General features: G+C 41.8%; 2 protein-coding genes across 2 annotated transcripts; one reads left to right on the forward strand and one right to left on the reverse strand.

Annotated features, from left to right (window-relative positions):
* Positions 1 to 711: 711 nt before the first annotated feature.
* Positions 712 to 3,605, forward strand: T265_05071 (hypothetical protein; the record flags this gene model as incomplete). The annotated part of the gene is made up of 6 exons (XM_009169982.1): positions 712 to 868; positions 910 to 1,205; positions 1,244 to 1,394; positions 1,436 to 1,604; positions 1,754 to 2,045; positions 3,444 to 3,605. The coding sequence occupies 6 exons, from the start codon at positions 712 to 714 to the stop codon at positions 3,603 to 3,605; spliced, it is 1,227 nt and encodes a 408-aa protein (XP_009168246.1).
* Positions 3,606 to 17,962: 14,357 nt separating this feature from the next.
* T265_13680 (hypothetical protein) lies at positions 17,963 to 25,189 on the reverse strand (the record flags this gene model as incomplete). Its single annotated transcript, XM_009169995.1, has 5 exons — positions 17,963 to 18,106; positions 18,740 to 18,977; positions 21,395 to 21,508; positions 24,682 to 24,878; positions 24,923 to 25,189. Coding segments are annotated over 5 exons (960 nt in total), but the record flags the coding sequence as incomplete, so codon positions are not given.
* Between the last annotated feature and the right edge of the window lie 268 nt (positions 25,190 to 25,457).

The raw sequence follows: 25,457 nt of genomic DNA on the forward strand, positions 1-25,457 counted from the left end.
TATAATCCAATAACTCCAATCCTCCTGTTAAATACTTAGCCTCCCCAAACTAACAGCCGTATTGTGCAAGGAGCTTCTCCATAGATAGCCACCTGCTTTCATTCGCACGGCACTGCTCAACGGATCTTGCGGTCGACTTTGGCTAGAACTGATTGTTGTAGATTGGTTTTTACAATCCAGTAACGTGACTAAACGGTCAGCTAGGTGAATATATTGTGGAGACCAATAATCCCGACAAATGCACTCATTTGTGTATCAACTGGGTTTTTCACGGGAGACTCAAGCGAGTAACTCGTTCATGATAGTCTTCCGTGGAAATCCAGTTGATTCAAAAGTGAGTGTATTTGTCGAAATCTACCCAATGTAGGTTCATGTAGAACATAAATTTGACGCAAAATTGGGGACTGCCCCTGCCTGATGAGCCTGAGGAAGAAGGACGAAAGCAGTGGTGAGCTGCTGAACAGTATCCAGCAACCTTGTGAGTAGTTTCTTTAGGAGACGACCAAATTTAATTCAAATGCATGCAATAGCTCCGAAGAGGCGTTCGGTGAGAACATCTTGCGGTGAATTATGACAAACTTCTAACGGTGATTTGGAGAGAGAACTAAGAATTTACTAACGAGTGTAATCAAGGTCGTCAGACTTAATGGAACCTGTGCACGGAACAGCTCAGCTAATGAAATTCTGGTTTTTACGTGTGCTGTTTTACAAATGGCCTTCGGAACCAACTATAAAAGTATGGAACCAGCATGCCATCTAACAAGACTAGCCCAAGGTTCCAAAGAAATGGCAAACGAAATGGAGCTGTATACCAGCATGTCTCAATTTTCGTCTGACATGTATAGCCAGGTTTTGGCGGCTCAACCAAGTAAGTTGTTTCATTACAAACACTAAACGCACATTCTGAAGTGGAGGCGCAAAATGTATTCATGTCCCCTCTCAGCGTCTTCGTAGCATTGTTAATGACGTTGGTTGGTGCTGGAGGCCAAACGCGACTGGAATTGCGGCAGAGCTTGCATATCCCACGAGAATTAGAAGACGACGAAGTGCACAGTTTGTTTGGATCAGTGTTGAAGAACCAGTTAATGCAGTCAGACGATGTCAATGCGTCCCTGGCAAACCGATTGTTTATACTTCAAAGTATAACGGTGCTCGATGATTTCATGGATAAACTGAAAAATAGTTACACTGCGGAGGCAGAGATGGTGTGTGTTCACCATTCAACCAACTTGGTTTGTTTCAGATGAAAGATTATGCCGACATGGAGGCAAGGCGACAGCGAATTAACCAATGGGTTTCTGATAATACAAATTCAAAGATACCGGAACTTCTCGCCGAAGGTGTACTATCGGACAACAGCGTAATGGCGCTTGTGAACGCAGTGTACTTTAAAGGTTAGACTTGATTTCATTACCGTAGTTCCGTTTACCTAAAGGCTTATGGAAGTACCAATTTGACAAAGAGACAACTAAGAACGGATCGTTCCACTTATTGGATGGAAACGCAGTTGAAGTGCCCATGATGGCGATGACCGAACGCTTTCCGTATGAGGACCTACCTGATATGGATGCTGTAGCTGTAAAGCTCCCATTTGGTAACAGTACGTAAGTGCGATCAACATGTGCTGTCCAACCTTAGTGAAAACGAAATGAGATGACCAAAAGATACTGCTTAGTTGAACAGTTTTTGACATTATATAAAGCAGAAAACCATTCAAGAGCACGAATAAAATTTTCCTCAAATCTCTCTTCAGATGGGAACTGTTGGTCGTGCTACCAAACCAAAAAGATGGTCTTCAAAACTTGACGATGCATTTTCACGCCAATGATACGTTGGAAGCGTTGCTGGCGAAACCGTTCTTGCCAAATATATTGGACATTAGTCTTCCACGGTTCAAGCTATCCGAACTAAACCCGTTGGATATGAAAACGCTGTTACAGAATTTGGGGCTTGAGTCTTTGTTTAGTCAATCAGCGGATCTCTCAAAACTTTCTCCTGATGGGAATATATTTATCTCGGAATTTGTGCACAAAGCAATAATTGAAGTGAGTTTTTAGCTGACTAAAATGAGGAAAAAGCTACTTTGAAATTTGACTGTAGACAACCTATTTTTTTCTATTTGAGTTCTGTGGAAACATTCATACTACACTTTATCCTAGATCTGACAAGTGAACAACGAATCGGAAATTTTTTTGAAGAGGATCGTTCATGCTTTCTTTATCACAAAACCTCATCAAAATTGTTGTCTGTCTTTTGAATTTTCGCAACATCTGCGGCGTAACGATAGGTCCTTTCACAATGACAAATCATTCGTGACCGTGGTGCCTCTACCAAGTGTCACGAATTCAGTGTCAACATCTCGATTGGTCTCGACCACCAGACAAAACCCTTTTCACAGAGTCGGTCTCAAGCCCTTGGCAACAATGACCAGCTCATTTGTTTTGGACAAAACCCATGGGGTAACACTGACTACGTGAACATTATATCTTGTGTTTATTCCTGCCTGGAAAATCGCACAAACTTGAGCCACTTATACCCCTTCAGTTCTCCACACGTAGGCGCAGGGTATTGGTCGGTGACGTGTCATGGATGACTTGGTACACACACCACAGTTGGTCGGTTTTCAAACATACCATGGGTGCTAGAGCCACAATGAGCAACAGCGTGCCATCGCTGTGCAACCTGAAGACTTATGAATCGAAGTCTTTTTACGCTGAAATATTGAGAATTGATCAAGTGAAGGGACCATACATGAAATGTTTAACAAGATCAACGATTCGGGTATCTTCCAGAATTAGCAGCAAAATGATACTACAAAAAAGGTTACCACTTTAACAAAAAAATTCCCCGATGAAGAAATCGTTCCTTAGGTGGCTTGATTATATTTTCGCAAAGTAACCGGAATGCATGAGAGGCTGCTGATAGAAAGGTTTTTGACGAAGGGTTTTTTCATGAATAGGTGGTAGGTATAATCCAGTTCCTCGCTAGGTAACTGTCATCAGTAGTGTGACTGATGATAACCATTCGCAGTAATTGTTTTTCAGAGATTCGCTCAGAAGAGAAGCCGCTATTTTGTGAAAATTACGTCAGTGTACCTCCTGTGTGAATGTATACAGACATCACATCCCATCATTCGTCTTTGTCCCCTAGATATTATCTTGAAGTTCTGTCTTCAGATACCATTGTCACTACAAGTTTGATTTGTAGTTTCACAAAACATCGCACAACTTTTTGGTTCACTGGAGGCAAAATTCACGATTGACACTGTATGGATCTTAGCTTCAGCCTCAGTTATGTGTTGGTGCTCTTAAGTCGCCTAAAAGCTCCGCGATCAGAAGCTAACTGTGGCTATCTGTTCTCGCCCAATTGGAACGGCAGAATCAAGTTTTCAAGACCTTTAAGAATCGAAATGATGAATTTAACACTTCCGTCTGTACCTTCAGGTTAACGAGGAAGGTGCCGAGGCTACAGCCGGATCGGGCGTCATCGGTGGCAGATCAAGGCCCATCGAATTCCATGTTGACCACCCGTTCGTCATGGCACTGGTTTACAATTCTACTCTTCCTGCTTTTATTGGACACGTTGCCAATCCTGAACTCCTCTAAAGGTTATCTTTAATGGCTTGAGACAATCTTTGTACTTGTGGATCTACTTATTTTGATTAACCCTCAGTACAGATCTCCGCAGCTGTGTTATAACCGCCACCCGCTTGCTGATTTTACTGCGTTTTCTCCAATCCAGTTACACCCGCCGCTAAAGTTTTTTGTCTTTTGCCCAAGAAGTTTTAGCAGCTGGTGAAAGAATAAAAAAGCTGTTGTGCAAACTACTCAAAGACTTGAGATTTTCTGAATTTTCTGCAAATTGCTATGGACTACAACGCTATTAACACACATTCCCACTCGTATGCTGAGTGGGTTTCGAGTAGCAGCTCTTTTATATAATTTGAAGTTAACCTCAACTGCGGTATCGCAACCAACAGACTTTTGATAAAGAGCGGAGGAATGCTTCATAACCTAAGAACACAGATTAGTTGACGAAATGCTTTGGGCAAGGTTTTTTTTTCAACTCATACAGTTGCAGAGTTTAAGAGAACAGTGTTTAAAGTATCTGAATGAGCATGATGTATATGAACAGGAAATCGAGTGAAGAACGATACTGTCTACCTAGTAGAGAACACCTAATTGAGGTCACCAATACGGTGACAAAGAATAAAAGGAGCGAAATCAACCCTTGCTAGCTTTTGAAACCAGGAGGACGATAAGCAGCTCAGTAGTACGACGTCTACCAGACACGGCACACAATGTGATAGAGGCCAAAGCTTTTGCGTTGTTTACAAGGCGTCGACTAATCAACCCAGATCGGTACAGCAACGCACAATCGTAGTGGCTGAAGCTACGCCATACGAACGACGTCTACCAGACACGGCACACAATGTGATAGAGGCCAAAGCTTTTGCGTTGTTTACAAGGCGTCGACTAATCAACCCAGATCGGTACAGCAACGCACAATCGTAGTGGCTGAAGCTATCGCCATACGATATCGCGACTTGATCCTTTGTAAGCCAAAATGCTTTGTTCGTGTGTTGTACTTGCCATTGTTCAACTCACCTCCCCCCATGCATACACACCGTACACTACCCGCACTGGCAATCCCAAGCCACACTATTGGTGACCTGAACTAGTTGTTAATTGATAGGTAGACAGCGTCGTCTCTCATTTGATTTTCTGTTCACCTACACCATGCGCATTCCAATATTTTAAATATTGTTCTCAATTTTTCAACTGTATGACTTGAAAATAGCTCGGTGAAAATATGTTCGTCAACCAATATGTGTTCTTATTCTAAATGAGAATTTTCGGAACATCATATTCTGGAACTGTAAACCTAAACATTTTTGAGAAAAAATACGGCGACGTGAAGAGCTCCTGATAAGCTATAAACGGCTGCTTTTATGTTTAGTTTTCAACTTGCATAGGTTTAGAAACTTCGTGCTAGGGCGTGGTGTTTTAATGTAAGGTAGAAAACCTAGCACAAGGTGTAAAATTACAGAAGCTGACACAGTTTCCTACGGAAGCTTCAAAAATGAATCAGTTGCAACATTCTGTTTTGAAATCGCGGTGGCTCTAAGAAAGGAGAGTAAGGGAGCATATTCAGTAAAACCTAGACAGCGAATTCCCCTCCGAATAAGGAATCGTGACTAATGGGCAGACTGAAACAACACTTAAGCGGTGTCCTGTGGTATATGCGGTTTCTGTTATTTGCAGGTGATAATAACATGGTCTTTAAATTGGACATAAAGAACAACGAACGTTCTAGAAGGGTTGGGTAAAGTCTCAATTCTCTACCAACTGTCGTCATATTAAACATAGAATAATCGCCCCGGTGAACGGGAAAGCGTTAATACGTGTAACGCAAAAGTGAAGAAATTCAAGCTGGATGGGAACAGTGAGAATTTAAAAAAGAAAAATAGAAGGGAGAGAATCGTCAGCTAACTTCGGCAGGGAATTCTGATGTTTAGATAAATCCGTACATGTTCATCGCCGGTTTGAGTGGACCAATATCCATGCTGTTTGTTCAACGAAGGACGCTCAATCTTGAAATAGTACACCATCTTTGATGAGGTTGTTGAAAATCCTTTGACAAACCACGACCTTTCTTGCACTGCTTGCGACTAATCAGATGAGCTCTCATTCTTCTTAGCTTAAGTTTTTTTCAGTGTGTTGGAGTAGATGTTGTCTGTGCGACTTTGTGTTATAGATGTATGCCCCAATCTGTTCTTCCTTCGCTTCAAATCGTCGCTTCGATGAGCGTTCCAACGCACAGCGTCATTTGTCTTTGTCGTTCTTTTGATGTTTTCAAGAGTTTTCACGTATAAACTCATGCTCGTTGACATCACCATAGTTATGCGGGTACGAATATATGTGTTGCTTTTCAGTAAACAAAATTTGCTGGTGCAGTGTTTCAAAATTTCTCCACGAAACAAAGTCTGTCCATGGACTGCGTGTTCAGGAAAACAAAGTTCGAAAAACGCTGGAAAACTATTACATCCCGATCGAAGCGTCAAATATCCGATTCTCTGAAGACCGGTTCGAATGGTTGCCGCTTCTAATTCGAAAGCACTGGTCAATGGGAATACATTTCCCTAATTGCCTACATGGTTGATAGTGTTAAAAGATATGAAAATATATCCGCGGGAGATCTAAAACGACAAAAATATTTTCGAAACCAGACTCCAAATAACTTTGTTCCCTTATTCAGCTTTGATCTCCAACTCGTTTCGGGACTACAGATTTTAGCACTATTCATACCCGATGATGAATATTTTGGGCAGAAGCTCTGCATCTAGGCATTTAGAGACTATGTTTAAAAGTCAAAAGGGAAACTTCGAAGTGAGAGCTGAGCCTCATACCTGCGGTGGTTGGTTTAATAAATTGTCTGGGTCATGTGAAGAGATTGGAGTTTCATCACGCAAAATGAGGCAGCTGAGATGCGGACAGCTTGAGAACAAAAACGGAAGCACTCTGCTAGTCCGGCAGGGACACAGACACTTTGTTTTTAATCGCACTGGTTGCGTTTAAACTCTTAATAACTATTTAAGTTTTTTTGAATGAATGACACCAACTATGACCCAAGCGTTGCCCTACATTCTTTTACTGATAACCGTGAATATACACACTGGAAGGTCTTTTGCGGTTTGACTTAATGGATGAGACGATTGTGTGTTCATCAGTGATGCTCTCAATGGATTCACTATCCACCAGCCACCAAGTCGGTGGATGTCCTCAGTCATCTGACCGATTTAGCTAGCCAAACATTAGAACCATTCATGCAATTCACAGCACGTCGCCTATTTGGATGAACCTCGAAAGTTGACTAAATCCATTCAACCTTGCGATACGTTTTGCCTTCTGAACACACTTGAGCATGGCATTCGTATAAGTTCATAGCTTTTACTTGGTGCTTCCCCAACTGCTTGATCGAAGGGTTCTGATAATCCATTCATTGATAGCCAGCTTATGTGAGGCAGTAGAAGGTCATCTGGTTTAAAATCTCTCAGTTTATGCTGTCAAATATTTGCCATCAGTGATTCTAAGTAGTTTGGATTTCCGGGAGATGCGATAGCTAGATGTAGCGGTTTTTCTGTGTTTCCTTCTTGTTAAAAAGTGGATTTCCTTCAGTGCACGCGAAATCAAATTGCTGTCTACAAAGTCGCTTCCGATACTACCCTTTCAAACTTACCAAGATAAACTCAGGGGATTATTCACAAGAAGACATGTTTCCCTCAGTAAGCTGGATGAATATAAAGAACCGCAGGTTTGGGTTTTACAACTGAGTGTAGAACTAAATTTCGGGCTTCCGCGTCTTGTTTACAGTGTGAGCACGAGGAACATGTATGTATATTAGTCAAAAGGCCTTGAAAACCTTGAGTTGAGCTACTTAGCCTATCTGAATCAAACTGCGGTGAAGACCCTGGTTTAGTAACCTACAGCTACAAAACTGTCGGCGGCTCTGAAGAAGCTGTGAAATGGAGAGAGATTGGGATGCTTGTCTGAGGAACTTTCCTTGCACAAAAGGACCGACGCTGCCCAAAGAAATTCCTGACTTGCTATAGACAGTTTAGGGGACGGAAGTTGTTCCGCAATGTTTGCATGTTACAACAATAATTCCCCTTTATGACTGAAAACACTCAACGAATGACAAGAGACTAGCACTCAAGTCACCTACGATGGACGGCGATCAGAACTATGACTTTCACACTACTCAAAATCTTGGTTGCTGACTTTCTAGAAGGAAGCATCACTGGACACCAGAATGGGTTAAAAAATATTCAACTCTAGCACTCAACTGCATGTCACTAGATGGAAGCATGAGCACTGGAATATTGCAAATTTACCCTAGCATGGACAGGGTAAGTCCCTTCAATATATAAATATGTCCGAAAAGTTTATACGTACATAAAGGTAGATGAAAACTTGGACCGAGATGGATGAACTGATTTTAACTGCATACTTCACTTGGAACTGCCAACAGGAAGCAGTTTAGCTAAGCGACCTCAAGGCTGCTGATTGATACAAGCAAAATGTCGGTCAAATATAGATCCTTGATTTCTGTTCCTGTTCCACTGACTTTGTTCAGTTCCCAGAAGTCGCCGTTTTTACTTGTCCCTCACTCCTTCGGAAAACAGAGTAGACTCTAAGCAACAATCCAGGCTAAACCGTTTTTAAGAAACTTATCACGGTTATTGATCTACAAATTTAATCCACGTTTTCCCAGATAGACTCGACAAACCATACCTGCTCTTCAAGCTTTCACAAGCTTCACGATCAATATGAGCAATTAGAAAGTTTGCATAAATTTAGAGTTTATAACCGTTTTCATGTGAATCTATGCTGAACATTAAAATATCTATTTTCGTTACCTCATGTGGTTCCTATTTTATCAAACAAACAAAACTGCATTACCCACTTTTGAAATGAAAAATAGATGTTGAGTGTAGGGTGCCGCGAAACCTAGTGATCTTTCTAACTATCTAGAATGCTATGTGAGTTCTACGTGATCTATGAAGAGTTAATCATAGAATTCGTTTAAAAGCCTACACATATGTGTGGATCAGTTGCACATAGTGAAGACGATGCCGACAAACCTGGACGGGGTTTCTTCAGTGGTACGACAACACCATGGTGTTTAAATCAGTGACAATGGTGGTGAGGTAATATGAATCTGTTCACTCGTCTTCTAACGGAATGATACCAATGAATTCGTCTACACAGTCAACTGTACTAGGCGTGACTCATCAACTGAAACTTCAGCATCATTTTAAGCCGATCATTTGAAACGCTTATTCAATTAGTTAATCACAGATGTGGAAATTGCTTGTGGGATTGTTACTATAGTTATTTCAAGCATATTGATAAACCAGATTCTGTTTTAATTCTTCCAATCTTCAGTTGATCACAAGTTGTACTCCCTGTATTTGGTCGATCAATATTGTTTAGGGTGCTAGTTTATGCACGCCTCGACTTGCTATTTGTCTGCATTGGGAGGCTCAAAAGCATTCCTACTACTCACAGATATTCGGCAGTATGGAATATATGTGAATGTCGAAGTGATTTCTGATAGACCAGTCGTTCTGTTTGTATGGAAAAGTATGACAATCGTCCAGCTATAATACCCTTCCGGTGCCCAGCCGTTTTGCCATTCAAAGGACCTGAAACCTTTTATTACTAACTTATTAGTAGATAGAACGCTGTGAGGTAATGCACTCAGGGCGAAAACGCACTGCCAACTCGTGTTGGTTGTCCTCCGTGGAGTCCATATAGTTGAGTGGTCAGCAAACAGCGATAATTTGTTTTCATTCTGTAGGGCCAGATTTAATAGCAATTTTACAAACTGTTCCGGATATTTTGATATGAAGGTCCGTTTAAAATTAACTCTCGGACGAATCCCGGGCGCTTCCCCCAGGGTCCATAGTGAAGTACGCTGGCGATCATTCAATGTAAGAAACAGTTGGTAATTGGTTTTTATCTTCCTTCGGTTGCCCTTTTCACTTGTCAGAAAATATATGCAAGCCTGGACTTATGTACTAATTTGGATGTAATCACGAATTAAAGTATCGAAATTCCTTGGCGCCGATCCGAAAAGGACGACGATGGATCCCACAGACTGTGATATGTCGGGGTTGAATCAATTCACGTTTTCACCGATGGGCTATTGGAGGAACTTGAGTAATCACCGGTGCACATAGCCTTCTATCTTGTTGGTAGGAGGAGATTTTGAGATTTTTGTGGAGATTTCGTCCTGTAAGTGAAGCCAACCTATGCTGAAAAGCCGAGAAGCACTGTACAGTTGTTTCATCCTTATTGGGAATCATCAGCAGTGTGCATCTCACTGTACGGTGCTTCTCGGCTTTTCAGCATAGATTGGCTTCACTTGCAGAATGAAATAACCACATAGCCTTTTATGTTCTAGTTATATCTTCATAATGCTTGCCTCATGCTAAGTCATGTGATTTCCTTCTTTGGTCCTGAATTTTTGGCCATCATCGCGTTGCATCCGAGTATGTCATGTCCCACCCTAAAATGTAACAGATATTTATCCGACCTGGGTCATATATTGCGGCTTCCCGTATGTATACATATATACATAAATATACATATTATCACTGTGGTTACAGGTTTGGATTTCGCACACATAAGAGGTAAACGTCTGAATTCCGATTTCGGAAATTTTAGTGTTGCACTCTTATCCAGAGCCACTTGAAATTCTGGCACCAGGTTTGTACGCAATGGGTTCTGCTCAGCGTCAGGGCTGTTCGGATTCGGTCGAGCAAAAGAAGGCCTCGTTTCAAAAAGCACTAGGCTGGGTGGCTGAAAATATTGAATATAGTTGAAGCAGACTATATAATGCTCCACAGCCGTCTAATTCTAGACTTACTATTATAGGATTCGTTTGTATTGCTGCTACCGGTCTACATGAAGTGAAATCGATTGAATTCAAGTGAAGGGTTGTACCAATCTAAATCTGAATAAAGCCAGTTTCACAACCCTGTTGGTTGTGCACTGTCATTCTCACGGTGCTGCTGAAGCGAAATTCTCCGATCATTGTTATTCTGGCTGAAAAATGGTTAGCAAAGACTTGCTGGCCCGTGCCTCATGTATATCTACGGGTGTTGGAACATATACAGATGTGACCTTAACGATTCACTCCTTCCCACAAGTTTGGTAATCATTTGAGCATGTTGATTGTCTTTAAAAGCGGCCTCATATTTAATCCGCAGTCTGTTTTCCACTAGTTTCTATTGGGTAACTTTGACCACATTGGCATCCAAGTGGGAAAAATTATTTGCATAAAAAATTCGGTGTATAAATTTCGAGGAAAAGGAAGTCATATTTGATAATTTTTAATATACTGTCAAATAACTTTCCCCTCTGCCCTTGTAAATACTGTAATGATGGGTCTCTGTGCTGATAATGAAGCCGCAGGAACTGGTTGACAGAAATGAAACCCTGAAGATCTAATGGATGGGAATTGGTATAATCAAGATATGATAATATCGCCAGAAAAGACGCTGACAAATTTACACCCAGGATTATCATAACCGTACATTTTCAGAAATGTTATATCATTCAACAACCTGGTTGTCATCCGCCAATATTGATGCTGTTCTCTTAACTGCTGAAAAACTCAGGATAGCAAAGCAAGACCCACAAAATACTTGCTGAGCCCCGGAGTGTGTGCCTTTGATGGGTTTGATCCCTACTACCATCTTTAAAGTACGTCTTCAGACAATTTTTCGAAGTAGTTGAAATAAATTTTGGAAGCTTATTTAGTAGCCCAGAATGGTAGTGTTGCCACAGTTGGAGGTAATTCTGGAAGTAAATACATTATTGTTAGCTCACCAGGAAGAAAACCCCTGAGTGATGAATTCTTAGGTGAACCGTCTTTGTAAAAATCGAGCATGACAAAAATGAATACTACGAAATATTAAGTTTTCTTATTTATTGCCCACAAGAAAACGGTTACGCCAGGACATAGCGAAAATTTTTCAGTTCTAAACAAGCATTTAGTTAAGTTGGTGTGGGAATAGTCCGCCAGACTTACCATATTCAAAGAAAATTTAGACATTTCGCAGCTAACGGTTGTTCATGCTCTCCATAATGTGGACTGATTCTACACTACCGGAGGCTTTTTAGTAGTGCGTTTCAAAAGTAAAATAAACCCATTGCTAGCCCGTTTGCTCACGCTCCATTTAGTTTGTGTATATCAGTGCGGATTCGATCACAATCCACTGAATTACACAGGAAACCTAGTAGAAGTTGGGCAGTCCGGTTCACTCACAAACCAATCTAAAGATGCCTCAGCGACCAAAGCAACAAAGTTATGATAGCAAAGAATGTACCCATTTAAGAATATGGTTCAAGTCCACGAAAGGCCCCACCATAATGGTTAAAAGGGCTCAAGGCGTTCTACAGATGGATGTTAGCGGCAGAAACCAAAACCCAGACCCAACCGTATTTGCAGGGCCAGAAACTCTGTTGGTGTGCTCAACTCGTCGGAAGACGATCCAGTGACTGTTCTGGTGGCGATTATTAATTGACCCGTCTGTCAGGTATTCCCAGCCAGGTAGCGCCACAGACACTTGAAACCCGCTGGACAATTTTAATGAATTCTGTTGTGGCGTTTAGAGATATATAATCGTTACATGCACACCACTCTCCTTTGAATAGTTGTCTTCTCTGTTGGCGTCATTATTTCTGTGAGACCACGCCAAAGAGGGGCGAGATGGCTCAAGTGGTTAGAGCGCAAATTTACTGACCGGAAGGTCCGTGGTTCGAACCCGACCTCTGCCTCTCGACTTCCCTATCTAAGCTTGGGCAACCAGAATGTACCTCAACAATCGTGCTTCCTTCGGGTGGCATAGCAACTCGGAACCGGAAGGGCGTTACAACTGAAAAAATAATGTCAAAGAGGAAAAGCATTGAAGTCGAGTTTCGCTCTGATTAGAGCTCATCACCAGTACATATCCGATGACCGTGTCGGGATTTCAAGCATCCAACTAACTTATTGTATGATTTTCGTGCACACAGAATATTTTGTCACTTTTTTCACTTTAAATTTGCTGACTACAGCTTTTGGTATGAGTGCAGCTTGTCCATTCTTGACCTTCAGTTAGTTCAAGGCGAACCCATTTGCACTTTCTGTCTCCACAAGTTAGCCGTCTATATGACTGCCGTGTACACGGCATTTGACACGAATACAAACTCCCTATTTTGTGACTCACTCAGCTATAACGGAATTTCGGTGCTTAAATGCCATGCAACCTGAAGGAAGCGCAAGGGCTGAGGTACTACCAAAATACCCACTGAGCCATTTCACACCATGAGCCATTCTCCTAAATCCAGCCGGACCACAGTTGTACCCTCAGTTTTCCCTCTATATGTGCCGTATAATTCATCGTCCGGCATGAATATACTGTCAAAAGCATTGACTCTGAATTGTCCCGACCCCATAGAGTTGATATTCTCTATAGAGAAAAATGTTGGTAGCACAGCGAACAAGCCAACGACAACCAAGTTGATATTCTCTTCAAAATAAGTCAACCAGTTTATTGAAAACCAATTGTTGAGAAAACCCAATTAGGCCTCAGTTCTTTTCAAATTCGTCGTGCCACTGTCCGAATGTAGAAAAAGTGGGTGCTCGCACAGAGCACCGAAGATTGTTGGACGTCAAATGTCCTATCTTCAAGCGATTATCGTGTAACAAGCGCTTTCGAACAACCCATTTGTTTGATTTCTTTGGAAACTACTTGTACCCGCAATTCCCGTAAGGAGAAGCAGTCAGCATGTGTAGAATGAACTCCGAGTATACAAGGCTGTACCTTGATTTTGCTGATTTCAACTCTCCGTTGTATTTTCTATGTAGCTTCATGATGGCTGTCTACCTAGTAAGCACCCCTTTACATGAAAAAAGAAACAAATGATAAGGGCGACCTGCTCACATTCTCAAGCTGGCTGGACATTCATATCAGTTGCTTCCACTGGAATCAGAGTTCGGTCAACCAGCTGCCCCTAGTTGTCCTACAAGATCTCACCACGAAATGTTACACACAGTGCCCGTTGAATGTATTGGTTGACAGACGCAGGAGCAGATCTGGACCCGAAACATTCGAACATAGGTTGCGAAAGGCTGTACACACAATGGTCTCATTAACTTAGCATGTAGAATTCATAACACGATTTCCCGACGTTCGGGAATGCTATCGAGACATCAAATGAACAATGTCAGGACAAGCTTCTGATGTCTAGACTCACTTCAAACTCGAGAAGGTTTAGTGTTAATGGAAGGAGTTTTCCGCAAATGTCAGAGCGAGAGTCCACAGACAGTAAGGTGTATATGCAGATCGAAGTCTATCAATCGCTTGAGTATTGAACCAAGAGAGATTTCGTTAACTCTGCCTTTTCCTTTGTATTTTAGATACCTTGCAACTCGAGTTATTTAGCCTCATGTGGCGTGTCCGTACCGCATACATGAGACGAGCGGACTCAGACTAAATGTAAGTTATATCCGACTGAATTTTACCGATATATCGTTGTGCGTTACGATACAATTACTAATCCCCGTCTATCGTACGCTCTCAAAATTTGGTCACGATGACACCGTAGCCCACTTTTCTGCGAAACCGCAGTCGGACAAGTAGTCTAAATGCTCGGGCTTTGGAGACATGGCTTGGTAAGTTAAGAATTATTTGACAACACCAGACGCGTAGTACTTTGGCTGACAAGGCAGATGTCTGTCAGGTTGGGTGGCTCTCACAAAACAAAGCATCATCGTCTACGAAATAACTGGGTTGGCTTTGAAAACCTAGGCTGACCCTATTTGAGTCTATCCGAATTCAGGTTTGATCAGGTCAAGTTAAATTTGCCTTATGAAATATTCCGCATATAGAAGGGCTTCAAATTCGGAACCAGAGGTTTAGAATGACAACTTGATTTAATAGCGTTTTCCAGAAATGACCGCGTTCACTGCTGGGACTAGTAGAATAACCAGCATCCCGCGGTTGTCCGTGGGTTATTCAACGATCGATGAGGTTACCGGCGACGTTCACAATACTGACCGCTAGTTTTAACTGCACTAGACAGCTTACTTGACTGTATTGCAGACAATGATAATATCGTGAAAAGAAGAGGAGTAATGGATAATAAGACCAGTCTCCGATTTTAGTCTTCAGCTGACTTTGCCCCTTTTATCGCCATAAGTAGAGTGGTGCAGACGCGTTCCCTGTTGCCTATGAGACGAGGAATGGGCCACATTCTCTCTACATTCAACTCGAAACTCATTCCAAGGAATGTACATTCAGTTAACGACATTTTTCTGTGGTAAGTGCCAGACATTTGTGGTATTATAATTCAGGAGAATAGAATGCTGCTAAGACGGTTTCTTTGATTTCCACCAACCACCGCTGACCAGAACTCAAATTGTGCAGTGCTGATGACGGCGTACTGTGCTCTGATTTGCTGAACATCCACCGATTAGCTAGTCTCTCGTAAAAAGTATCGTGGGAACTCATCGCGTCAGCTTAGACAGTTAGAGTGGTTGGTAGAGGATTCTTTGCGCCCGCGTAGGTAGACAATCTACCCGCTAGTTTTATCGAATATGATACCAAGAAAATCTGACGTTTACTGCAATTTTCGAAGATAATATAGATAAAAAATTGACGTTGGTCGTAAGTGATTGTTATGAACACTTGAAGTCAAAAGCAAGTTCATTGGTTGAAAAATTCCACTTGAAAGACAGATTTAACTGAACACAGAATTAAACTGAACGACACTGGTGCCAAATTTTTGAAGTGATCTCACGTTTAGATCACACCATTTTGAACAGCCGTCCGTCTGTCTTGGCATATAGCTTTGGTGACTACACGCCAAGGTGGGGAAAAACTAGATATTGATTAAGAGACATCCACAGTGTCTGTGCCGGGGTTTGAACAATGGACATCCAACAAGTTGCTACCACTACTCCAGCAGCTCACGCTTGGAGCAATCGAAACTTCACGTCTGACTAGGCGATCGTGTTCACGCTTGGGCGATGTGAATGTTCCAAAAGACGCAATGAGTTTAGTCCGGTGAGAGGGAGTTAAATGAATTCAGGGGAGGCAAAGTTACGGATGGGTCCGATTCGTATACCAAATACTCCAGTAACATGGTTTTCGGTTTTACAGTGGAAACGATCGTGAAGATTCATAATTCATCGTTGTAACGCGGCGATATGCGCTACCATAGGTGTACCGATTGAAATACCAATATCATGCTACCCCACAAACCAATAACACTTCAAGAACCGATGCAACTACCTACAATCGAATTAGTGTACATCACGAAATTACAAATTAGTCTCACCTACAGTCAGTTGTAGCACCCTTTACGTTCCCAACTGCCATGCATGAAGGCTTGGTACCTACTAGGTAGCCAAAGCCTAGACAGGGGTAGTAGAGGTGCAGCGTTTAAGTTCGAACCACGGACTATGAGGTCAGTAAATTCGCACTCTAACCACTGAGTCATAACGACCCGCGCCCAACCCTACAAAATATCAACTCGTCATTCTCAGAAAAAATAAATGGGGTTAGTGTGTCCAATGTTCTTTGCTTTGACCAAGATATTTGTATGTAGGAATTTTTTAAGACAAATCTTTAGCAAGACTATAACATCGGTTGAGTATACTCTAACGTTACGTAGAAAAATTCGGCTTGTCCAGTCAGGATAAGGTCGAGGTTTTCTACTAATTTCTGAATGCCTTGAGTCCTCACATTAAGCTCATCCTGTAGCCACTCTGATAGTACGACCATTCCTGAACCAATGGACACTAAAGCTTTTGCATTCTACTCATTGGCTCATCTCTAAAAAGTATCGAATAGTACGGCAGAAATATTCACTAGACCAGAGTGCACAGAACGGATTGACCAAAAAGCAGTACAAACAGATGAATCACTGAGAAGGACGAAAACTACAGTGAATTTTTCTGAGTGATAGCTGACTCAGTACGAAGACCAAAAAAACAGGATCAGGAGAAAAAACCGCAGGCTTATGGATCTATAAGAATGTGGCGCATGCGAGGGTAGCATCTTTAAGAGAAAAGCTTCAAGCGGAGTAATGATTTAGTGGGGTGGTAGCCTCTCGTTTGAGAGAATTACGGGTGGAGTAAATGAAACGGAAGCTACAGACTTCGTCACACATTGGTGTCGGTGAGGAAGAGAAGTCCCCTAGCTAAACACCAGGAAACGCAGACCAATCTCAGGCGATCAATGTTGACTCCGCAATCGCGGAACATGCACCGGGCACAAGACACAGTTCGAAGACCTTCAATTTTGGAACGATTATCTATATTCACACCGCGGTAGCTAACAGCGTACGAGGTTAAAATCGCCAGCCATCACATCGTGAATAAAATAAAACATGAAGAACTGGGAAGCTCATAGTGAGTGGTTTTATATAAGCCGAGTTGACACTTAGATGTGTGGGGAATCATCAGCAGTGCGCATCTCACGAAACTCCGGAAAGTCTCGAACCCGCAATGTCCTGGCTGGTAGTTTGAACGCTTAACCGTTTGGCCCAGGGCGGCGACGGCTTTTCAGCTCAAATCGGCTTCACTTACAGGACAAAATTATCACAAAAATCACAAAGCTCCTCACACTACTAAAAATTTCAAAACTTTTCGACCTCACAACTCAATCACTTTGCCTGACACGTCATTCGTTTTCTACAAACAGGTACTCAGTAGTATATTCACTGATTTCTCCACAGACCATGCGGAACAATAGAAAATTCAGCACAATTAGGGATGATCGATTTGGGAAAGGTTTTCAGAGAAGCAACTGAAATTACTGAAATTTAGGGATTGCAGTGACCAGTAGATTCACCCAGGATTTATCATACTAGCCCATAAATGTCAGGGTAAGCCAGCTCTCAGTTTGCGGAGTCTTACATAATTGAACTAATTTAGCTTAGCTTTTCGTCCACCTGTGAGTCCAACGGAATAATGGTCGATGAATTAACGGTCTGGAAGGTGATTTCGATTTCGTTACTTCCACAAATCATTTGGTAACTGTCCGAACCCAGGTGGTAAAAGATTACTGAGATGCCTGCCCAGTTGTAACCACATGATACCCTCTATTTTGCCTCAAATGTGCCGTATGGTCCTATAAGTTAACATGTCGACTGTGTCCAGTAGCTCATTGATTTTCTCGTGGATTTCATGAAACCGAGTTTTGAAAAAATACACATTACCCGTGGAAAATGACCCTGCACCTTGACTAATGAATTAACGCACTTGGCAGAAATCGCAAGTCATTTCCTACGTTTGCTTCGAAAATACTCTCCAAAATTTCGGAACACCCAAAAGTAGCGGGAAAACAAACCGTTATATCACAATAGCGGAACAAGCATTAGTACATGGATGAAGCCTCTCAAATCGGTTCGGCGAATCCCACAACATCATTATCCACGTCGTAAATGACGGCAAAGTGACGCAGAAACGAGATGCCCATGATCGCATTGTACGAGAAAGGTAGGTTTGCAGGTTGGATTGTTGATTTACATTGTCCGATGTCCAGCTGGTTGAACGAACCAACAATTTTCAAATGATCAAATTTAATCAACAACCCATAAAAGGCTAGTTAAGTCAATTTAAGTAGCACCTTATGCAACTAGGGGAAATCCCTTCGTAAAAATTTACCAGGTTATTTCGATTGTCTAAATAATACTATTAAGGTTGGAATACGAGAAGATGTCCAAAGTACTCTTTAGTTAAGTCTTCTCACAAATAGACAAAAATGCGGATCAGTTTGTCTGGTCAACAAAATCAACTAGGGGACGAATGATATATGTGATCACAGAATAACTCTACGTGGGTGAATGTTCAAACTTCAAACGTGTGCAGGATGTGGTATGTGAAATTCTACGAAGGCATGATTTTTGTGAAGGTGGAACACGCATCTAAATTCTTGATGGTCTGCAGGCCAACCGGAACATTTCCGAAAAATGTTTTCTGCTCCTAGGATGCGGGTAATTCACTGACCTGAAAACAGGGTAGTGCTCTTCTCCTGGATAGTGACGTGATAACCCAAGGCAAATAAACCTATGGAAGAACTCATGGAGAGGATGAAGCGATCTCGCTTTCGATGCAGATGAAGGTATGAGACCGACTGATAGTGTTTAATAAGCTCATATTACACAGGAGTTCTTACCTGCTCAGTGTATTTGTTCGCTTCCCATTTTAATTGGTGACCTTCGAGATTCAGCAAAAGTGTGGGCATGAGGCGCATCGCATCGCACCGAACAATTAGATCGTCCAAATTCGCTTGTTTCCAAATGCCGGAAAAAAGATTATCGGCGAATGATGTCGGTAGATATGTTCTGTACGCTCCGGTGTCAAGCAGTGCTGAGAGGTCCGAAGCCAGAACGGTGCCATCTTCGTACGTAATACTGAGAACGACAGTTTGGTTTAATTTACTTCAATCTCAAAATCAACTTTCTTTGCCAGATGCTAACAAATGTGGTCAGTTATCTTCAGTAATCACCCGCCAGTGCCAAATGGTAACGTGAGTAAGGGAACATGAATTTAACTTCATTCTTGTCCACCAATTACACGTGTTTTCTATGCAACAGGGTCTGACTAGCAGTTAGGCTGAGTAAGTTGCACCAAGAAAAAACAAGATTATATAAAAGCCGGCACCGTGGAAGAAACATCTGAAATTATGACATTTATCTAAGGGAAAGTAAGGCACTAGAACTGTGCAAGAGTGATCTACTTATTTGGTTATGCCTAATGGTAAATGGAGCCCGTATTACTTTTACGCATCCTTAAGTTAGGGTCATTTTTTATATTGGAAAGAAACGCAGCAGAAGCGGGCTAGGTTCAGAACACAACGCCAGGTGTGACACCTAACGTCTTTCAAATGAATAAAGATAAACGCCCTGTTCCACTTCTCAGTTCATGAAACTAGAAATCTCATCCTGTGTGTCAGTATTTTAACACTGACCATTCGGGCAGTGTAATCTAAGCGAAACTAGGTGATATTTCTATGCCTTCTCTGTTGTATTGTCATGCTGTTTGGCTGGTCCGCTTTCAGTTTTGATCAGAGTTCTAGTTGAAGTCTATAGAAACAAAATGGAACTTGAAGTTCACGGTGGAAGTATTCCCCTATACGTTCAAACCGATCTGATCTTCATGTGCAACTTTAGTTAACCTGTCAGTAGTAGCAAAAATCCTTGCTATGAATACTTTTGAGACGTGTACCAGTTAGACGATTACAGGAAATAGAACGTCAGTTTCTGTCGAGAATTGTTTCACACACACCTTTAGCTGTCTATAAATCGTAGCTGAGGGAGAAACACCATGTGTATTTATCATCACTATTTACATGTATGTCGTTAAGTGAAACCATAAACTCTTAAGCTGTACATGCTTTTACAAGAAGACAGTAAGTTTCCGTGACAGACACAAGTGGGTGAGCAATTTGCAATGGTGGAAGAAGTGCACCAATCCTCAAAGACGTAGCTCATTGGTTGACGGTGAAATCCTTTTAAGGAAGAAACGGATGCCAGGTCAGCTCACATCTCTCTGAGGAGTTCTAATCAGGGCGAGAGCCCTCGTGGATTGCTGAACCCCGTAGTTTTGTTTACTCTGTGAAGCATTTCGTCCTGAGGTGCTTTGAAGGGCCGATAATTCCACTGAAAACCGTATGCCACATAAACCGCAAAAATGGACGCACAAAGGGGGATGCATGTGGATCGCGGCACGAGCTGCATATCGCGTAGCTCGTATTTGTGACGCAGTTAATGATGGTTGCAAACTGGTTCACTGCGTATCACTGTTATTTTTCTCTACTTATGATGGTTCAGCATCAACAAGATTTGCTTTGGGTCCCGTTAACTTAAGCGCTTATGCGGGGATGCGTTCATGGGAGGAAGCATTCTCTGAATCTGATCCTAGAATTGAATAGAGCATTTCCTGAAAATGGTATGCCTTGGAACTTGAATGAGTGCGAATCACCCCATTTTGTTAACGTGATAGTTATCCACTTTAATCCCATGTGTAACCGTTCATATTCCAACTGACTGATTCATAATTACAAATTTTTAACTTACTAATTAAATTACTCCCAAATATTTTCGTCCCATAGTGCGATAGCAGTTCATCCATGTTACGTGGACGCAAGTAGTGAGCACGAATGGCTCAAAGTCTAGGGACCCAAACTCTGGCCAACAGGTCTGCGGTTCAGAACTACCCACTCTAGGATTTCGGTGCAGACTGTTGCCTTCATGCTCGTGTTTCCTTCGGGTTGCACGGCAGCTGCGTACCATACAAATACTTTGCTCACGACATAAAAAGATGTTGTCTATAAGACCCTTGTAAAGTGCAGGGATACGGCAGGCGGATATTTGACGTCAGGAAACATGGACGAAAACATACAATAGGTACCTCTGCCGTATTATAATTTGCTTCCTGATGTGGCCTTCATACTGCAAATGATCAGTCGATTTCGGTTGGATCATTTGTCCCTGATTATTTCCACCGAAATTTGACAAATTGTCGTCAAAGGAAGGGATAACATGTGCCGCGGTCCATTTGAACGTGTCCTGCGCTGATGGATAAATGTGTCATACCGAAATATTTTCTGTTTGTTTTAGGCAGGATATCTTCTACATTTGCAAAAACGTCTGGTCTGTAATCAGAGATGATCAAATGCTTGTGTTGATGACAGTTGATTGAGTATGTCGGTGTGAAACGATCCCCTCAGGTTTGGAAAAACGCCCATATTACCGCAGACGACGACATAAGCTTACAATAAGCTATAGAAAATACTCAAAAATATGACACCTTTTATTTTGGGACTCACCTTTTGATCTTGATTACCCATTCGTCTTTGTTGACTACAGGAACATAGTTTACTGTCCCCGAAAAACGAGTCTTTGAAATGTCTCCAAATATGACTGTTCCAGATGATCCACCTCTAAACATAAAGAAAAAGGTTACCGAAATCTAGAACCACATGACTTGAAGCAAGCTCGGGAGTTACCACACCATCGTCTGATGCTGTTCGATGGTGTGGCGGTGATAGTCTCTCTACACATAAAGCCTATCAGGGCTGCAGCACAAAAGGCCACGTATGAGACAAAACTGCAAAAGGTCAAAACCTTCCGGTTCTGAGTATATTATCCAGCATAGTAACGCCTGGACTGGACGGGAGTGTTCAAAGTGCACAGTCAAAAATGTGCCGTTTACACATACGCACAATAAGTGATATTAGCAACGCATGCAATCAAAACTGTCCGGCAGCTCCACTCCCATTATCCATACGTTAGCATTACAGCGAGAAGATCTCAGCAAATGGCTGTATGTTGACATATAGTTCCTACATGTGTTCCAGGTATCGCGCTGTCTGTAATCAAATTTCAAAGATAACGGTCAGGTTGTCCACTCAACTGACGCGTTATGACAACTATATTAACTCCATCAATCATAAATAACTCACTAACTTTGCTATCCTGTGATATTGTTCGGGGCAACTTAAACCTCCGTTTATACCCACTGTGATCCTTCACGCATTAGTTTAGTTCTCCACACAAGTATTCAAATCAATCTGAGTAGGCATTACCATCTCAGAACTGGATGTTTTTGTCAGTTTTTTGTTTGATTCTCTCCAGGATGAACAAATTCCACTGAATTTTGGAACATCAAGGAGACTTTAGTGAACACATTACCGAGAGGACTTTTGCAATGGGCGGAAGCGATGGTGGGCTTCCCATGGTATTTGTCAACCTTATGGGTAGCGTTGACAGCCCTACCAATGTTTTCTTCAAAGTGTCGTATTTCTCTATCATTTTTACTAGGGAAATATCCCAAAGTATTTATTTCCTCTCTCACAATGTAATCAGATTGGCTGAGACAAGTAAGAATTAATTTTGTGGAAATACTCTTGATTATCAAAGTTACTAAACTTCCACTTCATGAACAGTCCCACAAGCTAATTAAAATATCTCGATTTTTCTTAAAAATTCAAGACCGCATTTTAATCACGTTACGTTGTCAAGTAACTGAGTGAATATTGATGGCCAACAGACCTCAAGATAGTAAAACTCCTAGGTGGTAAAGAGACTCAGAAGGTGATATATTATATATATAATATATATATATATATATGTGGTTCAAACCAGGCTAGATCAATTCCGCCAAGCGTTCCTGTTTCTGGCATAAGTTTCCCAAGCATAGCGTCATTGTGAAAAGAATCGTGAACAAAGACTGGTTCTGCACGAGTCGTTGCTAGAAACGTTTCAACCTACTCCTACTTGCGCACGAATTTGATTTTGACCGGAAGCTCAAATGAACTTAGCTGAATATCTCGTTTGTTATAGTTTACATGAATGAGTGCTGAGTCGAGAAAGGTTTGCTTCTCACCGAACGATCCGTAACTCGGATACGTTTCCGTTTGTTCTGCACATGAAAACGTTGTTTACTTTGTGGTAGTAAGGCACCGAGTCTTTTGCAAGTCTGTTGCTTTTCCAAACGAACTAATTTACTTGCCAGGTCACTGTAAATATCCTCTAGTGACTGACCCTGATTCAACACGCGAATCGAAACATACCGTCGGACTAGTCGCAAAACTTGGAGGTGCAGAGATCAACTTTCAGCGAGAATGTCCGATATCATGAAAAAGAGGAACACACATGTTATTATGTGTTTCAGCACTTAGTAGTATTTCCGCAACTAATTCAGAATTGCCGGAATCATTCCTATAAGCTTATTGGATCGATCTACATTTTCACTGTACGTCATATTTGGGATAAAGACGATAGACCAGGGAGAGATGTCACATATTCCGCTGTGATATCTGTACCCGAGTGTTATCCTATATGAGTGCCTTTTTTATGAGATCCTTCGAGTAAGACCTCTTCCCAGTGCGCATTTTTAGCGTTTTCCTCATACTCTCTCTCGTTTGATCCCTCAAGACCTGAAAATACAATCTGTTGGCACGCGTACAAAGGGTTAAATGGTCTGGTTTTAAGAACTCTACTAGTGCAGAACGATTGAAAATTTAGTACCATTTATCATAATTCCCGCAAACCAAAATTAATTGTAAACAAAGTGCATACCCACGAAAAACAGCCACTTTGAAGCCAAATATAATCGTACAATTCCAGTGCTTCGCGTTGGAACACATCCACGTGTGGTCACTCTGGATATCGTGGTTAGGTGGATAACATCTTCTAGTTCATGTCATTCGATAACAAATTAACACAGTGATTATTGTTTCGAATAAGTCGCACGTGTCTTTATCTTCAAAAACACTTGGTCACTAAAAGCAACACCCCTGGAACCACTGTAATCTATCCATGGACTAACCTGTTGAAGATCACCAGGACTTATGGTAAATCCTCTTCTGGAAATGATTTTGACTTCCGGGTATCTTAGAGCCCAGTACAAAGTGAAGTCAGGCAACACAGATGCACCTCGAAATTTTTTTTCAATTTCGTCTGTCACGGGTGCGTAATTCAAAAGGAAACATCTGCTGCAACACCCATCCATACATCAATGTGACCTGTGGATAATAAACTTCTAAGATTTTTAGGAGGGAAATCTCACCTGAGGAGATTAGCTTATACAAATGGTTTCTGTATGACTGCGATAGTCAGCTTCTCGTCCGCAGTTAAACATGTTGACGCTAGTGTCAGACGTGAATGAGTTCAGTCAAACTGCTCTCCCAATACCTCGTTCGTGAAGAACGTTAGCTGTCATCTCGGACGAGCTTCCCGGTAATTGCACCATCTTGAGTTCCGGTAGATTGGAAGCCTCCCCAGAAGGCTATCCAAAATAAAATCGATCAAGTATGAATTCCCATGTTTATTGGGAATTCCCATATTACATTGTCAAGACTTACACTGAGTTAATCAGCCCAACCCTAGACAGCGTTTAATTACACATGGGATCCAGATTCTGAATGGAGCGAACGAAGTAGTAAACGTATTTTGCCAGAATGAGAAAATGAATCTCATACGTAAACTGACTGGATCCCCAGGTGTTTGGGACAAAATCACCTCGATTTCACACGAAATCGGCTTGATGCCGTCCTGCTCCAAAAAATACTTGTAATATTATTTTGGAAATCGACTGCAAAAAATTACCTACCGGTCAAAAATGAAGGCAAATTGACGTTTTGGAATCACCTTTTGAGCGACCATATCATCCAATGGAGTTGTTTTGAACTCTCGAAAAAGCTGCTTTTTTCCAAGACCAAAGATCCCGTCAATTGTATATAGTTGATCCACATAACCTTCTATTGTATTAATCGCAGCGAACTCCGTGCGAAACGGACGTTTGTTAAACTGGAAATCGATTTGTTTTGTTGTGGAAAAGATTATCTACTTACTTTCACGAGATCAGAGAAGATATCGCCTCTGGCGATATAGTTCCCATATCGAAGAGTAATCGATCCAGATTTGCGGACGACTGCCTCTGGGACGTACGCACTACGGACCATCGGTCGCTCTTGCGCTAGCCTCATACTAGGAACCCACAGAATCGGTGACCCGGTATCAAACGTCAATTTGAAATACTGTGTTGGAGACCCGACTTCCACAATGCCGTAATAAATGTAGCACAAGAACAAGTGAGAACATGTTGGGTTTGAGCGAAAAACTCACGTTTGAATCGTAAATTGTGATTTCGATCTCGGGCTTGACGCCATTCTCTCTCTTGTGTTGCTGTGCTAACACGCTACTCAGTGATATACTGAAATCATTAATGTACAATTCGATGAAGTCTAATGAAGCTCACTTCACCGTACTCGGTTCGACAAAGACCCAGCACATGACGATCGTCAGAATAAGTTCCAACATCCTCAGTTAGTGGTGCTCACTGTCAGTTCGAACCAGTATTTAACCAACCCGGTCGCTGTTGTACAC

This window comes from Opisthorchis viverrini, assembly GCF_000715545.1.
Source record: "Opisthorchis viverrini unplaced genomic scaffold opera_v5_87, whole genome shotgun sequence".
Lineage (NCBI taxonomy): Eukaryota > Metazoa > Platyhelminthes > Trematoda > Opisthorchiida > Opisthorchiidae > Opisthorchis > Opisthorchis viverrini.